This window comes from Nakaseomyces glabratus, chromosome L, assembly GCF_010111755.1.
Source record: "Nakaseomyces glabratus chromosome L, complete sequence".
Taxonomy (NCBI): Eukaryota; Fungi; Ascomycota; class Saccharomycetes; order Saccharomycetales; family Saccharomycetaceae; genus Nakaseomyces; species Nakaseomyces glabratus.
This window is the reverse complement of record NC_088962.1, coordinates 1,043,955-1,062,374: the sequence shown is the minus strand read 5'-3', so window position 1 is coordinate 1,062,374 and position 18,420 is coordinate 1,043,955. Positions and strand designations below refer to the sequence as shown.

Sequence of the window (18,420 nt, the reverse complement as noted above, 5' to 3'; positions counted from 1 at the left end):
AATAAATGTATTTATTCTACTCAATATCCATTGCTTCACCTGCAGGGCTCAATGATTGCTCGGTTAGTTGTCCAGCTTTATTTCGTTTCTTGTCAACATTAATTGACTCGAAAGGTTGCCTCCTTTTACCTATTTTGGAAGCACTATGCTCTTCATCTAGTATGTTACTATTTACAACCAATGGATGATTTTCATCCAATTCTAAAGTAACGTTCAGCTCTAAAGCATAATTCAACAATTTTTGTGCGCTTGAATTACCTGGGTTTATGGCTAAAACTCTATGTAATGCATCAATAGCCTTTTGTAATTGATTAGTCTTTAGATATAAGAAGCCTAAAGAGCAATAAATTTCCGAACTGTTTTCAGTATCCTCCAGGATATTGGTCAAGTATTTAATTGCCTTTTCATTTTCTCCTAATCTCCGGTATGTGTGAGACAGATTTATCTGCACGGAAAGAACCGTCTTTGAGGAACGCTCCATATCCTTACAACATTCAGCAGCTTTTTTCAAGTAACGTTTGGCCTTATGCAATTCTCCCTTTTTAAATTTTAGTACGCCAATTTCATTGAGGATAACCGGATCTTGAGGGCTTGACTCGTATGCCAGAGAAAAATACTCCTCGGCTAGTGTCAATGTATTTGATGCCATGTACTGCATTCCCAAAAATAAGTTAGGTAAGCTCATACCTGGGAAAAATCTAGCCGCAGTAGAGTAAGCAGATATCGCTTGGTCTTGTTCGCCTTCAAGAGCAAATGTATGTGCAAATCCAAGCCAAGCAGGCGCAAAAGTAGGATCCATTATTGACGACTTAGAAAAATACTTTCTAGCTTCAGGAATACGATCTAAGAGCATGTAGTAAGTTGCAACACAATACCAAGTTATGCAGTTCCTTGGATCTTTCTCGGCTAGTTCATGTGCTAGAAGAAAGAGTTTATTGGAGGACTTCACTTCGTAAAGACACGATATATAAGTTGGCAAAATCTTATTGTTGAATTGATCTCTCTTTAGCATTAATTCACAAACATTTAAACATTGGCTGAATTTACATTGATTGAATAAGATATCAATATCTGAAGTAACGATATCAATATCATCCGCCAAATCATAGTCCTGCCTTAAAATATCTTGTGCTTCAGTAATTCTATCTTGGTTTTGATTCTTAGAAAGTTCTAACGTATACAAACTTTTTACCAGTATGCTATCATCTCCTAGAGAATCAAAATCTAGAGAATCTAGTAGTTCCCATTCCTCGTTAGTAGTCAGCAGATGAGAATCCACCAACTGTCTGTAGGCCTCAAAGTTCTTGGGGTCTACCAATACTGCCTCTTTGAATGCCTCTTTAGCTCTACTAAAATCATTTTGTGCCACGTATATCTTTCCTCTTAGAAAGCACATCGACGATTCTAGTTTAATACCTCCGTCGCTCTCAATTCTTGCACTTGCTTCAGCGGTGTCAGCAAAGGGGTTCGTTTCTCCAACAATATCCAGGGCATCATCGTAGTTCTTCACGTCAATGTAGCACCTGGCCAGCAGGTACCGACAGACAATGCTTACCGAGATAATGTCATCCTTGGTCAACAGTTCGATACACCTGTTGTGCGACCCCATGGAATAGTATATCAGCGCCAGCCAGAACGCGTCGTTGGCGTCCCCGGTCATTGTGTATATCTTAGTTGCCACGAATTCAGCTGTGCCGTAGAGATGCTGGATCCAGGCGTCGTGGCGCCAAAGCTGCAGCCTTTCTATCAGTGGTATCTTTGCGATATCTATCTCGTTGCTTCCATTGCCTGCCCCGCTTGTCACTGTGGTGGTTGTAGTGGTCAATGTAGTGGTGTTCAGCCCTTCACCGTCTCCTGTAGGGGACGCGGTGTTGTCACCTCCTGCAGCACCCACAATAATAACATCCCCATCACCTTGCGCGCTCTTGGACCACCTGGGACCGCCGCCCACGCCCGCGCCCACGACATCAGAATCGTTATCGTGGAACTCGCGCTGTAGACTTACTTTCCGCAGCGTAGATGGTATAGTGGACCCCAGCATACTGTTCTTCGACATAGACGCCAGCAGCGACCCGTTGTTACCATTATTGCTGTTGCTGGCCCCCAGATGCTTCCGCGGCGTCGCTAGCGAGGCCCCCGCATACTTCTGAACCAGCGGACTCGTCAGCAGCGGACTCCTCGCCGCACCCACAGGCGACACCACCCGCCTCTGCACGGGCGTAAAACCTTCCTGCCCTTGATCTCTCATAAAAAAAAAGTAGCTAACCAGCGCGCCCCACTTCAGTGAAACAGAAGCTTTACCCTTTACTCAAGCAATTGAAATCACGATTAAATACGTATAAGGCCCCTGACCACACAACAAGTAGTTGTCCCGCTCTCAGTATTAACACCACGAACTTTGCCGCCAGCTACACACTGCAGGCAGAACAGCGAGAACGGCGCGATGCCCATTCCACCATCACGATGAACGGCAGGAACACGTAAAAGAGCACTAACCACATGACTACCCGTGAATCACAACTCTATATAATGATATACGTCTAATCATCTGATATCACGTACAACATAATATTAAACCTCAAAAAACGAATGATAACATGTGACGTTAACGTATAAAACAACTAAAGCGTATATAACGATATATTTGGAATTTCTTTTTTTTTTTGCAGTTTTGCAGTTTTGCAGTTTTGCAGTTTTGTGTGTGTCTCTCTCCCTCTCGAAACTTTGTGTGAAGAAAAAAATTGAAATACAATACAATACTGGTCCTTCCCCCCATGGGATGAGTCCTTGCGTTATATAAGGAGGCTAGCTGTGATTTTAAATAGTGCTGTGTGTGGTAGAGTCGCCTTTTGTTACGAGGGTGAAGTACTGCAATGAAGGAGAGTGCAATGTTATCGTGGTGTGCTGAGAATTTCGGGGATGTCGAGCCCATGCCTATTGAGATGGGTTCTGATGAGTTGTGCAAGATACTGTACAGCGATGAGTACAAGCTGTTGCTGGGGCTGTGCAGGCGGCTGATGTCTCTTGGGGAGCTGAGCCAGCGTGCTTTGCTGCTGACGGCGAAAGTGATCGCTATTGCGCCTGCTTTCTACACGGTGTGGAACTATAGGTACAGCATTATCAAGGAGCAATTGAGCTCGCTGGATAAGGTGGAGCAAGGTGCGTTGGTGAACAAGGAGCTGGACTGGCTGGATGAAGTGACTCTGAGCAACCCGAAGAACTACCAGATATGGTCGTACAGGCAGGCGTTGCTGAAAGTCCACCCATCTCCGCAGTTGAAGCGCGAGTTACCCATTATACAGCTGATGATCGACGAGGACACGAAGAACTATCACGTATGGTCGTACCGTAAGTGGTGTGTGCTCTTTTTTAAGGACTTCAACCACGAGCTGCCTTTCACTGATATGATGATCCGCCGGGACATATACAACAACAGCGCATGGACACACAGGATGTTTGTCTGGCAACACACGGAGAGCTCGAGCACGCAGGTTATAGCAGAGATTGACAACTATCTGCGGGGGAAGATAGAACTTGCCCCACAGAACATCTCTTGCTGGACATACCTGCGGGGTCTATACGAACTATTCCTACACGAAAACTACGATCCGTCTATAATACGATTTGCTGAAGGTTTTATCGATGGGGTGCTGGACTCCGACTCTACTGCAGAAAAGATAGAGACCATCGAATCGTCTTACGCTCTTGAGTTTCTGGCTCACGTGTACTCCAGAAATCCATCTACTCAAGAGAAAGCTTTACGTGCATACCAACTTCTAAGCGATAAATTCGACCCAATCAGAGCCAATCTATGGCAACACAAGATCAAGCAATTGAAATCGAGCTAAAGCGGACTCAGTTAATTTTTAATCCCTTTCTCTAACATATTCAAAAAATTCTAATATAATCTTTTTACAGATATTTCTCATTAGCCCCTACATTCATATGCACAATTTACCGTAAGACATTTTATCATTTAATTTATTAATAACCTTATTTTGCCTTTTAATTTGACATTCAATGTTTTTTTTTTATCTGATATATCAGAATATTTAACTAACACTAACATATCAGTTTTTTATATATTTATTCTTTACATAGATACATGAGCATTAGGAATATTATTAACGGTTATATGAGTAGTAGAAGAATTTAGGTCCTAAGAGATAACTTAAAAGAATTAATAAAACTCAGCACCCCTCTCAAGTGTATCTCGACCTGTCCAGCGTAAAATGTAGTTGAAACTTTACTCGATTTCTTCGATTTTCTTAAACCCATCATATGTAACCTGAGGCCTAAACCAAGGACTACGTTTTACATAGCTCTTCAAATATCCAAAACACATTTCCCCCCATTGCAGATAACCATGGATCCAGCCACTGAAACCCATTGTCTCATACCGGAGCACTAATCCTGTACTGCGGCGCAATGACGCAAGTACTATGGCTACCAGCGTCAAATCTACACCCCACCTGACAATAGAACCAACAGACATCGCAAAACACTCTAGATCTGGTTGATCAACAACATATACTAGAATGTAGCCACTGCAGTTTCTACCATCAGTTACTTGCTCATCGCAAATTTCAATAAAACTGCCATCTGCGGGCTTCCAGCTTGCAAAAAAAAAATAAAGTGGATTTTGGCCAGTTTGGAAAAACTAGAAAGTTATAATGGAAAAGACAAGCACTCGATCGATGGATAGCATTTAGACAATAGTTTACGCTCTATTGCCAATTTCCTCCATTACCAATTGATCAACACAAACCACTTGTTACCTAGGGGATACACGCAAAACTCAACTCAGGAAGAAGCTATGTCGGTGGGTATTAGCAAGGACACACTACTTAAATTTAAAGCTGTTAAATCGTTTCGGGTTTCTGAGAAAGAAGTTAGCCCTATAACATCATTATGTTTCGACGATCATGGCCAGCATTTGCTTGCATCAAGCGCGTCAGATACAATGCATCTATATGATAGTGTCGGGTGCAGGTTTTTAAATACAATTGCCTCGAAGAAGTATGGCTGCCATGCAGCTAAGTTCACACATGCACAAAGTGAGTGTATATATTCCTCGACCATGAAGACCTTTGATATAAGACATCTAAACCTCGAGACAAACCAATATCTGAGATACTTTGTTGGACATGGTGCATTAGTGAGTGATATACAGATGTCCCCAATCAATGATTCGTTTCTATCAGCATCATATGACGAATCTGTTCGGGTATGGGACCTCCGGACTTCTAAAGCACAGGCCATTATCCCCACTGTAGTACCCAACTGTATCGCATATGACCCTAGTGGGTTAGTATTTGCACTTGGGAACCCCGAATCAAATGAAATTGGACTATACAATGTGAGACAACTGAAAAATGGACCATTCTTGGTTATCAAAGTTGAGCAGGGATTTAAACAATGGAACAAGCTAGAGTTCTCTAATGACGGTAAATACATACTTCTCGCTTCATCATATGGCAAACAATTGATTCTAGATGCATTCACTGGTGAACAGCTCTTTGAATTGGTAGGAACCAAACCATTCCCTCTTAGGGAATTCATGGATTCGGGGTCTGCGTGCTTTACACCAGATGGCCAATTTACCCTCGCTACTGACTATGACGGTAAGATTGCCATATGGAATCACGGAGAATCCATAAGTAACAGAACTTTGAAACCTCAGGGTTATGTACAGGCTCCTGAAGAAGTGTGTCCCAGAACTATTTTATTTAATCCAAAATACTCAATGTTTGTGACCGCTGATGAGTCGGTAGATTTCTATGTCCTTGAACAGTAATCTTTTCGTATTCCTTTATGATATATTGAGGAAATGCACAACGGGTTCCTATGTAATATTAATTAATACCTTTAAGAATGCTAGTCATATCGTTCATTGCATATGCACTTTTCTCAATATTTTCTACCATATATATGTATATATTTCATTTCACTCATAGATTTCGCCCACATCAGGATATCTTAAGTCAGCGTTATCTTCAGACCATTCGGTCCAGTCCTTTAGGAAAGAATTTCCGCTGCGCTGCAGTGTTTCAATATTACCAATTACACATAGCTGTCTCTTTGGTCTAGTCATGGCTACATTCAATCTCCTTTGCTCCTTTAAAAACCCAACTTCAGCTTTATCATTACTTCTTACCAAAGATAGTATGATACATTCCTTTTCTCTACCTTGGAAACCGTCAACGGAAGATATTTCTATTAATGGATACACTGGACTATCTTCTGTCCCATTGACTAGTTTTTTCAATAATGAGACCTGTGCGTTATATGGTGAGATAATACCAATACAATCTTGTTGTACATTCGATTCGATGAGTTTCCTGACATGGTGTAAAACTAAATATGCCTCATTTGTATTAAGCTTTGAGGAATACAGAAATTTGGCACTCTTAGATTTCAGCTCATCTTCTTCTTCATCGACCTCAGGGAAATCATCACCCTGAGTATCATACCAAATAATGGGCTCATCTGTTTCTTCATTAGAATCAACGCCTGGCAAATCACTTAAAACTATGTTTTCTACAGAAGAATCAGCTTTCAGTTCTCCATTATACATTGCTTTAGAAGAAAACTCCATGATCTTTGCATTCATACGATATTGTATGTTTAACAAATTTTTGAACTCATCACCATACATATTTACTAATCTATCAAACAGTGTGGTTCCTAGGACTTTCATGACTTTATCATTGTTATTCGTCTTTATCGTTGGGGGAAGTTGCTTGCTATCACCAGCAAGCACCAACTTGGTAATTTTTGACTGCAAGTGCGATATGAGGGGTATCCAACACTGAGGTTCCAAACTTTGGGAAACTTCATCGATAATAACATAGTCAAAGAGATTATCATTTTCTCCCTCTTCAATACTTTTGTAGTAGTTACATAGTTCTCTACTACTAGATCCATGAAGAGTAGCCACAACCACTCTTGATTGTTTGATTAAGTCATTAATAACCTTTCTTTCCCTCAACCTAAGTTCTTTTCTTAATTGCTTAACTTCTGCCCATGCTTTTCTTCTCTCCCCAGAGGATTTGATACTCTTTATCGAAGCTATTGTCTTGGTAATTTCCATTGAAATGTCATTAATAATAGATGCAGAATCAGTACCTTCTTTGCTCAGTATATCCAATGAATGGTACCAATTTGTCTTCAATAGTCTTGCTGGATGCCCAATTCTGAGCAGCCATCTTTTATCCTTAATTGACTTGGATAGTCTTTCAAGAATGGTATCTACCGCGATATTTGATGGAGCACATACGAGAACTCTGGAGGTACTGTCTTTTGATATTAATTGCCTAATCAATTCAACAACTGTGTATGTCTTACCGGTACCTGGTGGACCGTGTATTATGGACAGTTTGTTTTCCATACTAAATCTGATCGCATACTTTTGTGAGTCGTTTAAATTCTCATCAAAGAATTGAATATTTGATTTCTTTGCATTGGGTATTGATGCTCTCAGTTTTTTGACACCTTCTGTGGGTAAAAGTATATCAATAATCGGGTTAGAGATAGATTTCTCTTTGAATTCTTTTAGTTTCCTCAAAGTTGAATTCATTCTGTCATAAGTAACTGTGTTCACAGTTTTCATAACGTAAAACTTCTCATTCGAATGTATCATTGTTGTAGCAATATTCTCTTGAGACTCATCAATTGCAATTGCCAAAGAAGTCGGTGAGGTTGAATTACTCTCTGCATTGCTGATTTTCACCACCACACCTTGACATTGTTGGTCGTTATCCTCTTTCTTGCTGTATGGCTTAATAATAACTATATCTCCATTCTTCAAATCGCTTGATACAGGCGTACTCTGTGTCTGCGCTAGTTCAATTACCAATTTACCTGCCAAACCTGTTCTGGAGTTCGTAACAGTCAAATTTGAAATGGCTAATCCAAGTCTGGATAAACCTTTCAGAGGGATTTGTTTCAGTAAAGACTCCACAAGTTCAATATCCTGAGACTTTTCATAGTCCAAAGAATCCAAAAAACTGTCTATTATTGCAGCATTGCTCATTATGGTACTTACAGAGAACTGAGAACTTACAGACTCTGTTTTCTAATGTTCTAATTTGTTCCCCAACACTATCAATTGCCTAAATGGTTTCCTTAAACAAGACTCGAGCATCTGCTTCGATTGATTTTTTATAAAGTTTAGAGATTTTTATTGAAAAATATACATGGTGTGAATATAATAAACCAAGACCAATTCCTAAAGCCAGAAAATGAGCAAAGGTAAATGGATATAAGCAAGTATTAAGTACTAATAGTAATTTTAAAAGAAAAATGACCTTTGTTTTTTGTGTTTTTTGGTGAATATATAACTTCTCAAGCTCCTTATAACCTGTTTCTTTGCTGTACAATGTGGAAAGAAATTCTTTAGTCCTGCTAATAGTCAAAGAAAAGTATTTTGAATATTAAATGCTTCTGTAACAGTAAGTGCTACTTTTTGTTTTTTAAAAAATGGAGTAAACGAGCAAGCAACTTGTTATCCAAGTTGAGATTCTGTAAACTTCAAAATTATCAAGGGGCACCTCACATAACAGACATGTTGCCGAACTTCTGGTAGTACGATGGGATTTCCCACTTACCGTTCTTAACCAACTCCGCGACTCTTTCGTCGATCTCTGGCTTAGCCTTGACCAACTCGTCAACAGTCAACTGGTCAAATGGTCTAGCAGACTCTATGTTAGCCAACGTCTCCTTCAAAGCCTTTAGTTCCTTGGAGACAATCTCCTCGGTCTCCTTGGCATTCTCCAACGCCAACTTCTCGAAGGACGCAATAGCACCCAACTGCTTAGATGTGTCCACTGTAACAGGGCTGTACGACTTCACATAACGCTCGATCTTGTCAACAACCTCACTGTTGTTCAATACAGAACGGTAGTGTGCAAAATCAACCTCAACTGGCTGTTGCTCTAACTCAAACAGCTGTCTACGCGCCTCATCATTACGCTTCTTGAATGTCGACAACTGCGTAGCAGTCTTACCAGTCAACTTCAAAGACGAGATAACCTTCGCCCAATCCAACTTGTTAGCAGCAGCTGCTGTTCTACTCAATGACATCCTTGTTCTTCTACTTACTTATACTCCTCAACCTGATCACAGTCCAAACAGGTCCTGGACTCCCTCTTATCCGTCTTCTTAAAGCGGTATGCCTCTGGCCCTCCAAGCCCAAGCACTTTCCAGACTTCCTCGAATTGCGCTCTTTCGCCTGAAGGGGACCCGTCTGGCTTGGTTTAATTATGTCGTATATAGTGATACTACATGGACCAATCAGGATCGATCTCAAGATCTATTTCACCTCTTGTGCTCGGCGGCTAGCAAAAAGTATATAAAAAGGAGCGGTGGAACGGCGCGCATTTCTCTCTTCTCCTTTCGGCAGGTATCTGTACCGGCGGCTAAGGTATGCTGTGATTGGGAGGGCGCGGAGGTAGAGGTAAAAACTATGCTATATACATGAGGTAGCTGGAGGCGGGAGAGAGATAAAACAATAGTATATATTTTGTGTTGTGGATCAACACACCGGTGTTGGACACGTTTCAGGGTCTCGCTAGGGAGATCTTATATTTACGATCTGGAATTTTTGGTACGTGGTAGTTTGATTATAGTTTAGTTTGGCGTGTTATACTGCATTACTTTTTTTGTGTGTTATACTACTGTATTATTTACGAGTTCTAAGCCTAAGGGTTTCAACTGGGGTAGACGATCTCAGTTCATGTGATTTGAAGCATTAGTTTGTTATTATACATGCACATCTGGAACTGTTCTGAACATCCTGATTTTTCCCTGTTTTCTGCATTAATCGCAGGTCCGGGATTTCCTCTCTTACAGGAGCTTTCGGGATTGGTCCCCGGGAGTAAGTTGGAGATATTGCTCTTTATCCCTCAATGGTTATGCTGGTTCAATGTACGGAAAAAGAAAAGTATACATGGGAAGAAAGGCCGGTATTATATGTTTTCCCCTTCTTGGCAATGCGGAATTTTCTAAGATCGTTTCTCTGAGTCAGACCTCTTTTGCTTCGTTGTATTTGTCTCTCCTAGTTTGTAGTTTTTTTTACCTTAACTTGTGTGGGCCAGTATTTTGGTAGTGGACTGTGCTGTAAAGATTCAGCAGAAAAAGCTAGAATAGCTTATATTGATGTTTTTTTTTTTCAAGTGCTAATTTAAGACAAAGAGAGGAAATGCTTTGCATGATTAAATCATCGGAATTATATAAGGATCACCGCACTTAGCATGGGATGTTGGAACTCCCAAAAAAAAAAAATTAATAAAGAAGTGAAGCAATGAAGATTAGGACAGTTTAAACATATACTTTAAAAAGTTTTAAAGCTAGGCGATAGAGGAAGAGCAAGTTAAGTTAGAGCGGTGCCTTTTTACCCTGATCTAATACAAACTTGAAAGATGGGAACCGTGAGTGGGAAAGGCAATGGCGTAAGGAAATCAAGCACCAGTTCTGATCCACCAACTGAGAAGAGAGTTGCCTGTCTGCGTTGTAGACAAAAGCATATCAAGTGTCCCGGGGGAAATCCGTGTGCGAAATGTGTAATCAGCTCTGCAACATGTGAATATTTGGCACCCACTAAGAAGATAGCTGTAAATGTAAATTTTATCAAACAGATGAACTTTGGGATCTCTGAACTTAAAAAAGAAAATGAAACCTTAAGATCTGTTATATCAATGCTGGAAGACAAAGTACGAAAATTCGAATCACACTTTGGTGAAGAAACAAATAAAATCATAAACAATACTAATGGAAACAGCCACACAAACATAGCACATACTCTAGTTGAACTGGATAAAAACAATGATCTACAAGATGATAGCAAAGACGAGATGATTTCATCAGATTTTGCACAGCGGAGTGGAAGACTGATTGAAACTCAAAATGGTTTGAAATACTTTGTGGGTTCTTCATCAATGACATTATTCGGTTTGGAACTACAATCCTTGATATCTAGCAATGTTACAGAGAAAAATCTTGAACCACTGCCTATAAACTTGAAACTGGATAATAGAGATGACTTTACTAATTATAGGAAATTCATTGAAGATGCTAACGTCTCCACCCAATTACCCCAATTATCGGGTATGTCTCCTGTAGATAGAATAAATCAATTGAGTTTAAGAAAATTCGAAATAGTGTTAACCCATTTGTATTGGGGCTCTGCAGATCGATTTATAATCACATTACCAGAATATGAATACGCTGTACTACTTGTAGACAAGTTTATCTCTTTTAATGAAGGCTGTTTCTACTTTTTTAATGAAGGATTAGTACGAAGAGAGCTTGATATAATCTATGCAGAAGAGTCATTACCTTACAAAAATGATAACACTTTGCAGACCATTTGGTTTTGTAAAATGTTTCTTATTTTTGCAATGGGTGAGATGTATCTGTGTTCTGATGAATCTAACATGGAAAATGTGAAAAAACATGATGATTCCAAAATACCTGGATACTATTTTTTTACCATAGGCTCAAAGTTGTTTAATTGCCTGTTCTCTGGTGAAAGATTGGAGTGTGTTACAAAAGAAGGAGGTATAGAAGCACTTTTATTATATTCATTTTACTTACAAGTGTTAGACTGCACTGTTGCGTCATATTTTTATATTGGTCAAGCAGTACGCTCATGTTTAATTTTGGGTATGCATGTAGACGCACAAGGGGATTCTATTTCTAGAGCGGAATTAGAGCACAAAAGAAGGTTGTGGTGGACTGTGTACATGTTTGAAAGAATGCTGAGTTCTAAAGCGGGTCTTCCCTTGAGTCTCTCGGATGCAACTATATCAACAGAACTTCCAAGTGATCAAACACTACATCCATCTATCGATGAAAATTATATTTTTTCTCCGGCTGAGAATATTGTTAATTGTATCTCAATTGTAAGGATTAATGCACAGATATTAAAAAAGATGTATCAAAGGCAGCCTAACTCAAACATCTTACCTATCCTAAAGAGTATAATCCAATCACTTTTGGAGTGGAGAAATACTCTATCAGATTCTCTACAAACAGATTTTACAAACTCTAAACTTGAAATCACAAGATTAGGGACCAATATATTTACTGAATTTTTCCAAGGCATCAATTTGGCCATTAGGCCGCTTCTTTTTCATTTTACATCTATCCAACTCAAAAAATTTAAGGCAAGCAATACATATGTTGATTTGGCGAAGTACTCGACTACAATATCATCACTATTGAATTGTTCCCTTCAGGCATCTGTCAATACAATTAGAGCTCTCCGAACTATAATGGATCAGAACTTGGTGGCTGTTTTTGGTTATATGGATCGTGAGTATCTATTTACATCTTCTTGTACTTTACTGCTTTTTAATGTCGCATTTGGAATACATGGACAGACACACGAGTATCTTGATCAAGCTTTAGATATGCTTACAGTTATGAAAACAATGGGTAATATTGCTGCTGGTTTAAGACGTGCGCAATTACTAACCTTAATGTTAAATATGGATTTTCATGGTATTATGAGAGATTTGATCTCCAAGCATAGTGATTCTTTCCAACAAAATGATGAGGAGTTGCTAAACACATTGGAAAAGCATTCCACGAAAGAAGCCACCACCTTATATAATGCAATAAAAGAAACGCTAGAGAAATCATACGAAATTCCAATAACCAAAAAAGATACACAGATTATGGAGCAAAATAAAAACCAGCTTGAACAAATAAATTATGCCGATAATGATGATCTTCAGGAAGTTCTAGATGCGATGGACGACATCGATCAAACTGATAGCAAATTATGGAAAGAAATTTCAGATCAAGCAATGTGGCTTGGTGATACGATGGATCCAGCAGGTGCTGCAGGTATTGAGTTGGAGCTTGGTGATAATCTTCTCATGTTAAAATAATTAAATTTCTGATATCATTGTATTTTATAGCTTTTAATAATAAATAGATATTCTTGTTAGTTTACCAAATTTTTTAATCATGGGGAACCAAAATTTCCATATCAGGAATATATTATTATACCTTGATTTTCCTGAGACTAAAAGGAATGTAAGGATATTACAGTCCTGCACAACACAGTATGATGGGGCTAAGGATGCTATATGCTTTATTGTAATGCAATGTATAAATACGTAATTGTTTACTTACTGTGACATATTCTTTTGAGGATATTGTCCTCATCATAGTTAGTCCATTCTCTCAAACGTTTTTGGGACTGTATAATAGTCGCAAAACCTTCCAGTATTTCCTCGCTAGCAAGTTGCTGCTCTTTTGTCACCAAGTATTGACGCTGATGGTTGGTATTTTTGTCATTTTTTTCGATATTAGCCTTAGCTTCCCGTAGTTTATCATTCAGAATTACGGAGCGCATTTCAAAGGAGGATATTCCAGCAAATCTTGTAATTAAGGAAACTCCACCATTCTCAATTCTTTGCAGTCTGTAAATTATTGAAGATATTAGTCCCTGAATTCTAACAGATAAGCAATTGATGTTTGGCAAACTTAGCAACCAATCTAATACTCCTTTAGATTTAAGTATACCAAGGTCGTGTTTATCAATGATACCTTGCTCCAATGATTCCAATACCCAAACTAATTGTTTGAAGTAGGTCTCATGGTTACTCCCGGATTCTGAGATCTCAATAAAGTTATGAGTTAGTGGGATTTCATTACTTCTAATAAAAGGACTGTCAAGGACCCATCTATAGGCGCTTTCGTATAGAGGATTAGCTGGATCCATCAGTAATGGTATTAACCGGGAAATGAAATGAAATACAACTTTAGGAAGAGAAGAGTTCTTGCTGCGTGCTTTTGCATGTTCGATACTAAATATTATTTTTTGAAGCAAAAGTTTAAAGATAAAGAGATCACTAGTTTCCTTTATTTCAGATAGGGAGATCAAAAGTTGTTTTAGAATAATATTGGCCACATCAGAAATTGTGCCATCCCATGCTAGACAAGTGATGACTACTTGAAAAAGAGCAGCATCCAGAAATTTCTGAACGTCCATTCTGTAGGTGTGATTAACAGATTCTTTTAATTCCGCATGGCTGGCTGCTTGTACCAACTCGTCATTTTGTATGGATATTAGCATTAGTGCGTATGGGTCATAGCAGGATTCTAAAACATTGCGAGGAGTCCGGTTGATTGAATCAAAAAATGAGTCATTGTTGTTTGAATCAATATGCTGTAGCTCTGATCTGATATCATCCGTAAAATTAGGTCTACCAACTTGACCAGCAAACTTGCAAGTGTTCTCGATAAAGTCCTTTCTCAGCGTTACGACAAATCCACCATTTATTTGACTGATCAAATTAATGTCAGAAACAACATCCAATACATCACCTGCATTTTGAATGTAATCCCAAGTTATCACGTCATTGATCCAAGAAGAGCCAGTTTGTGCCTCTGCTGTTTCGATGACATTCAATAAAACTCTATCATGGGCTGCAAGACTTCCTCTATAAAAGGAGACACACTTTCTTAAGGTTAGCGTAGTACAGGTATTTTTTATGTCAGTTGCGCATATACTGTTTATCAAAAGAGCAGTTAAATACTTCGTAATGTAGTTGGCCTTGTTGTCATTTAAAGTGATGTTCTCATTGTTTAGTAATAGTTGAATGACTCTCTGGGAAGCAATTTTTTTTGAGGAGCCCAAAGTAAGTTTGATTAGGTAGTGTAAAATATCGGTATTGCTTATCCATTTGCTTTGTAGTATGACTTCTAATTGAGTGTTCAGAAGTGATGGTGCTACATTTTCCCAAATATTGAAATCTGAGAAGTAGTCATCCGTAGCTTTAATGAGCTCCTTGAAATTGAAATTCATATTCTCTCTCTCAGAAAGATATTTAGTTATGTAAAGCACCAATTTTGTGAGCCATTTTTTCTTCAAAGCATCATCTATCGCCACAATATTTCTAACTAGAAGCACATTAACTGCACGGAATTTATGGTGATATTCTTCTAAGGCAAACTCAGAAACCCTTAAAAGGTTTTCTTGATTTAGGATTTCAGTGTCTTCTACTATTATTTTCAAAAAGTTTTCCATTTCTGAATCTGTGAGATTGTTCAAATTTTTAATACAATAGTCAGCCACCTTATAAACATACTCAGTCGCAATTGGGTTGTTTGTAACATCACGGATATGTAATGCTAAACAAGGTGATGGCGAATTGATAACGCTAATATAACTTTCTATCTTCTTTTCATCGAAATAATTAGACTGGAAAAAAGCTGATAACAATTCAGTTTTGTCAATAACAGCAGCTATCAATTTTGAACTATCATCACATTCCACCCTTCCATCTTTGATGACTGTCACCAGAGATAATGCATTGTCACTTTGTTCGCTCTCTGCAATACACGCTTCAAGCAACTCAAATGATATAGTCGCGTCAGTTTCTGTTGCTAGTTTTCGCACAGCAGTTGTAGGATCGGAAGCTAATATGCTCTTGTCATTGATCTTTTCAAGTTCATAACCATTCAGATATTCAATAATTTTAGGAAATAAAGTAGTAAATGATGATGTGTAGTTGAACTTTGACGAGTTTAAAAGATCTAAGATAAATTTTGAGAAAGCTGGGGACTTGATGTTGTTGCTAATCAACAAATCAAAATACTTCAGCATTGCAAAACTACCTTTTTTCATATCCTCACTAGAGGTACATAAAATTCTTAAAATATTTTCAATATTAGTAATATCTTGAATTTTAAATGATACATCCGTTTGTAAGTAGCCATCTATCATACTAATAGCATTCATTATAGAATGCTCACAGATTTTGTCGAAAGCAATGTTTGCATCTAATATAATCAGTTCTAGATAAAAGAAAAGACTAGCGCAATCGAACTGTGATGTTGGAATACGGGCAGAGCCCTTTGAGAGTTCTTTAACACTTGATAGTGTAATCATTTGAAAGAATGATTGATCGGTCATTTGTTTTAGTATATGATCATTTTCCTTGATGCAATTTTCATTGTTGGAGTAGATATTTATATCGAAATAATCATTGATTTCCCCTGTGGATTCAGGTAATTCCTTTCTTAGAAGTGCCAGAATCCCATCTCTTGACTCACCCACAACCCATAGATTTCTGGTAAGTATCATTAGCCAGTTTAAGACTAAATCATAATCAGTTGATTTGTCTACAAATTTCCATTGTTCAGTTAGGGTCACAATAAATGGTGATATCTGGTTGAAATTTGTTGCTTTATCGGAGTATTTATAGGGTGTGTTGATACATCTCATGATAGATGAATCTAATAATGTGGCAATTTTATTTATCTGTTCTCCATTGGAGTCTGTCTTACAGACAGCTTCTAGACTGTTAATTAATGCTGCTATGGGTTTAATTAATCCAGTGCTGAAGATGATTGTATTCTTAATTAGACCATCCAAAAGGGTTTCGACCTTTTTTCTGATGGATAGATCCTTAGTAGCGCCTAGTAAAATCATTGATGTGAAAAGAGATCTTTGGGATTCAGTAGAAGTCCACCACTTAGTTTGAGACCCACAGTAAGGTTGGAATTTCAAAAAGTTATCCAGAATTGCAAATTCTATTTCATTGAAAGATTCCTTTGCTAAAATATCCATAAATATATTGGAAGAAGGCAAGTTCAAGGAAAACAAGTTTGGGAATAATTCAGCATACTCGCGTAATATCATGGTTAATGTTAGTAGTAATATGAGTTTTTTTGGAGAGTTCGAGTACACTTGGTTTAGTGCATTTGATATGACAGCCATTTCGGGGATCCTGGACAAGAACAATGAGCTTAGTTCTAACTTCTTTGATGACCAGCCCTTCATTTCATATAGATCAAACACTTTTCTTAGTTTTTGGAATGAAAATACAAGAAGTTGTGCTCCCATCATCTTAACTAAATAGTTATCGTATTGAAGAGTTTTTGTACTAGACCCTTTCGAAAGTGGGGCTGGAATGATGCTCTCAATTACAATAGTAGCATCGGGAACCTCATCAGTTTCGACTACAGTCATAAATTTGGGTATATCTAAACGTATGATTTTTCCATATAACAACGTCAAACCAGACCAGTAGGATGTGATATTAGGATCATGGTTTCCTAATGAGAGCAAGTAATGAGAATATGGAGCTACCAATTCAGGAACATTTTTTAAAATGCTTACCACAGTATTAGTCTGCATAACATCGTCCCAGGGCTTGAATATTTTCAATAGGTTGAATAATAATTTGTTATATATGGTAAAGTTCCTTTGGTTTATTGTAATCGTAACACCTTTTTGATCATTATTATATGGAGAAGTTTTGAACCATACGCAATCATCTGTGAATGCAACTGAGTGCACTGGATCTGAACCATAAATTTTGAAGAATTCGTTGACTTTCTTTTTCAGAGTTTTGTCGCCAGCATAGTATAGAGTGTGCAGCTTCATGAGAACCATTTCGTTCAAGACTTTCGTTTTAGTCATCTTCTTGAAACTTGGCTCTAATAATATTGAGTTGATAAACAATGTGATTGTCTGTAAGAGTATTTCGTGGCTATCGGCCTTGTCCATAAACTTAAACCACGCACTAAGAATTTTATAATTGTCCATTAGAATATCCTTTCTTATGATAGTTGGAGCCTTTGCGATCAGTTCAATGAAAAAGCTGATGAAGTATTCTCTATAAGATGGAGCATCTGTTGGTTCATTTAATTCTGCTTTAGAAGGCGTTAAAATTTTAGGAATTATAGATAATTTGAGATCAAAGTAACTTAAAAAGTCTTGAAGATGCTTGCCTTCACCGAAGTGTATAATTTGTTTCATCAGTTTTAGAGTAGGAATTGTGTTACCTCTTCTCATTGAACTCAACCCTCTATACATTACCTTCGCATATTGCTCTAAGATCAACTTAATCAGAGCAGAACCATGGATTTCAATGCTGGTATCACGTCCCAGCACCACTAATGTCTTAAAAAGCAGGTTTGTCAACTTACCAAACCTAACATGGTTATTAACTTGCGCGAAATATGACCAACTTTGAACAACCTGATTCAAAAACCCACGCTCACATAAAAGGATCAGATCACTATAGTTATAACTCTCAGCTTGTGGGAATAATTCATCTACTACTTCCCTCAGTCTGTTTTCAGAGGTGCTGTTCTCCATGACATTGTCTGCCTTAAAGGACTTGCCCCTTTGCTCATTGGTAGACATATTCTTCTGTCTCTTGTCAATGCTTGCTGACCGCTTTCACAATAAATACAGCAATCGTTACAAATACAGTGACCTATTTTAAAACTATTGTCTCATAACTAAGATTATGCGATGAGCTTTCGAAAGCTCATCGCAAATTTTCTGATTTTTTTTTCAAAATGCGTCCGGATGCGGTAGTTGGCTAAGAATACTCCGTACAAGGATGTCATGCTGGGCAGCAAGATGATAATGAGTGTGATGGGAGGCAT

At 38.2% G+C, this 18,420-nt stretch overlaps 8 protein-coding genes across 8 annotated transcripts; 3 read left to right on the top strand and 5 right to left on the bottom strand.

The window, feature by feature from the left end:
* Positions 1 to 16: 16 nt before the first annotated feature.
* CDC16 (anaphase promoting complex subunit CDC16) lies at positions 17 to 2,248 on the bottom strand (the record flags this gene model as incomplete). Its single annotated transcript, XM_449199.1, has 1 exon — positions 17 to 2,248. One exon carries the CDS (start codon positions 2,246 to 2,248, stop codon positions 17 to 19), a length of 2,232 nt encoding a protein of 743 aa, XP_449199.1.
* Positions 2,249 to 2,873: 625 nt separating this feature from the next.
* On the top strand, positions 2,874 to 3,848 carry RAM2 (bifunctional protein farnesyltransferase/protein geranylgeranyltransferase; the record flags this gene model as incomplete). Its single annotated transcript, XM_449198.2, has 1 exon — positions 2,874 to 3,848. The coding sequence occupies one exon, from the start codon at positions 2,874 to 2,876 to the stop codon at positions 3,846 to 3,848; it is 975 nt and encodes a 324-aa protein (XP_449198.2).
* Positions 3,849 to 4,246: 398 nt separating this feature from the next.
* On the bottom strand, positions 4,247 to 4,495 carry MCO12 (Mco12p; the record flags this gene model as incomplete). Its single annotated transcript, XM_449197.1, has 1 exon — positions 4,247 to 4,495. One exon carries the CDS (start codon positions 4,493 to 4,495, stop codon positions 4,247 to 4,249), a length of 249 nt encoding a protein of 82 aa, XP_449197.1.
* Positions 4,496 to 4,816: 321 nt separating this feature from the next.
* On the top strand, positions 4,817 to 5,797 carry SWD2 (WD-repeat containing protein SWD2; the record flags this gene model as incomplete). Its single annotated transcript, XM_449196.1, has 1 exon — positions 4,817 to 5,797. One exon carries the CDS (start codon positions 4,817 to 4,819, stop codon positions 5,795 to 5,797), a length of 981 nt encoding a protein of 326 aa, XP_449196.1.
* Positions 5,798 to 5,947: 150 nt separating this feature from the next.
* Positions 5,948 to 8,035, bottom strand: HCS1 (ATP-dependent 5'-3' DNA helicase HCS1; the record flags this gene model as incomplete). The annotated part of the gene is made up of 1 exon (XM_449195.1): positions 5,948 to 8,035. One exon carries the CDS (start codon positions 8,033 to 8,035, stop codon positions 5,948 to 5,950), a length of 2,088 nt encoding a protein of 695 aa, XP_449195.1.
* A 518-nt stretch (positions 8,036 to 8,553) lies between these two features.
* Positions 8,554 to 9,084, bottom strand: ATP7 (F1F0 ATP synthase subunit d; the record flags this gene model as incomplete). The annotated part of the gene is made up of 1 exon (XM_449194.1): positions 8,554 to 9,084. One exon carries the CDS (start codon positions 9,082 to 9,084, stop codon positions 8,554 to 8,556), a length of 531 nt encoding a protein of 176 aa, XP_449194.1.
* A 1,337-nt stretch (positions 9,085 to 10,421) lies between these two features.
* PUT3 (Put3p) lies at positions 10,422 to 12,896 on the top strand (the record flags this gene model as incomplete). The annotated part of the gene is made up of 1 exon (XM_449193.1): positions 10,422 to 12,896. The coding sequence occupies one exon, from the start codon at positions 10,422 to 10,424 to the stop codon at positions 12,894 to 12,896; it is 2,475 nt and encodes an 824-aa protein (XP_449193.1).
* Positions 12,897 to 13,135: 239 nt separating this feature from the next.
* On the bottom strand, positions 13,136 to 18,172 carry URB1 (Urb1p; the record flags this gene model as incomplete). Its single annotated transcript, XM_449192.2, has 1 exon — positions 13,136 to 18,172. The coding sequence occupies one exon, from the start codon at positions 18,170 to 18,172 to the stop codon at positions 13,136 to 13,138; it is 5,037 nt and encodes a 1,678-aa protein (XP_449192.2).
* Positions 18,173 to 18,420: the final 248 nt, after the last annotated feature.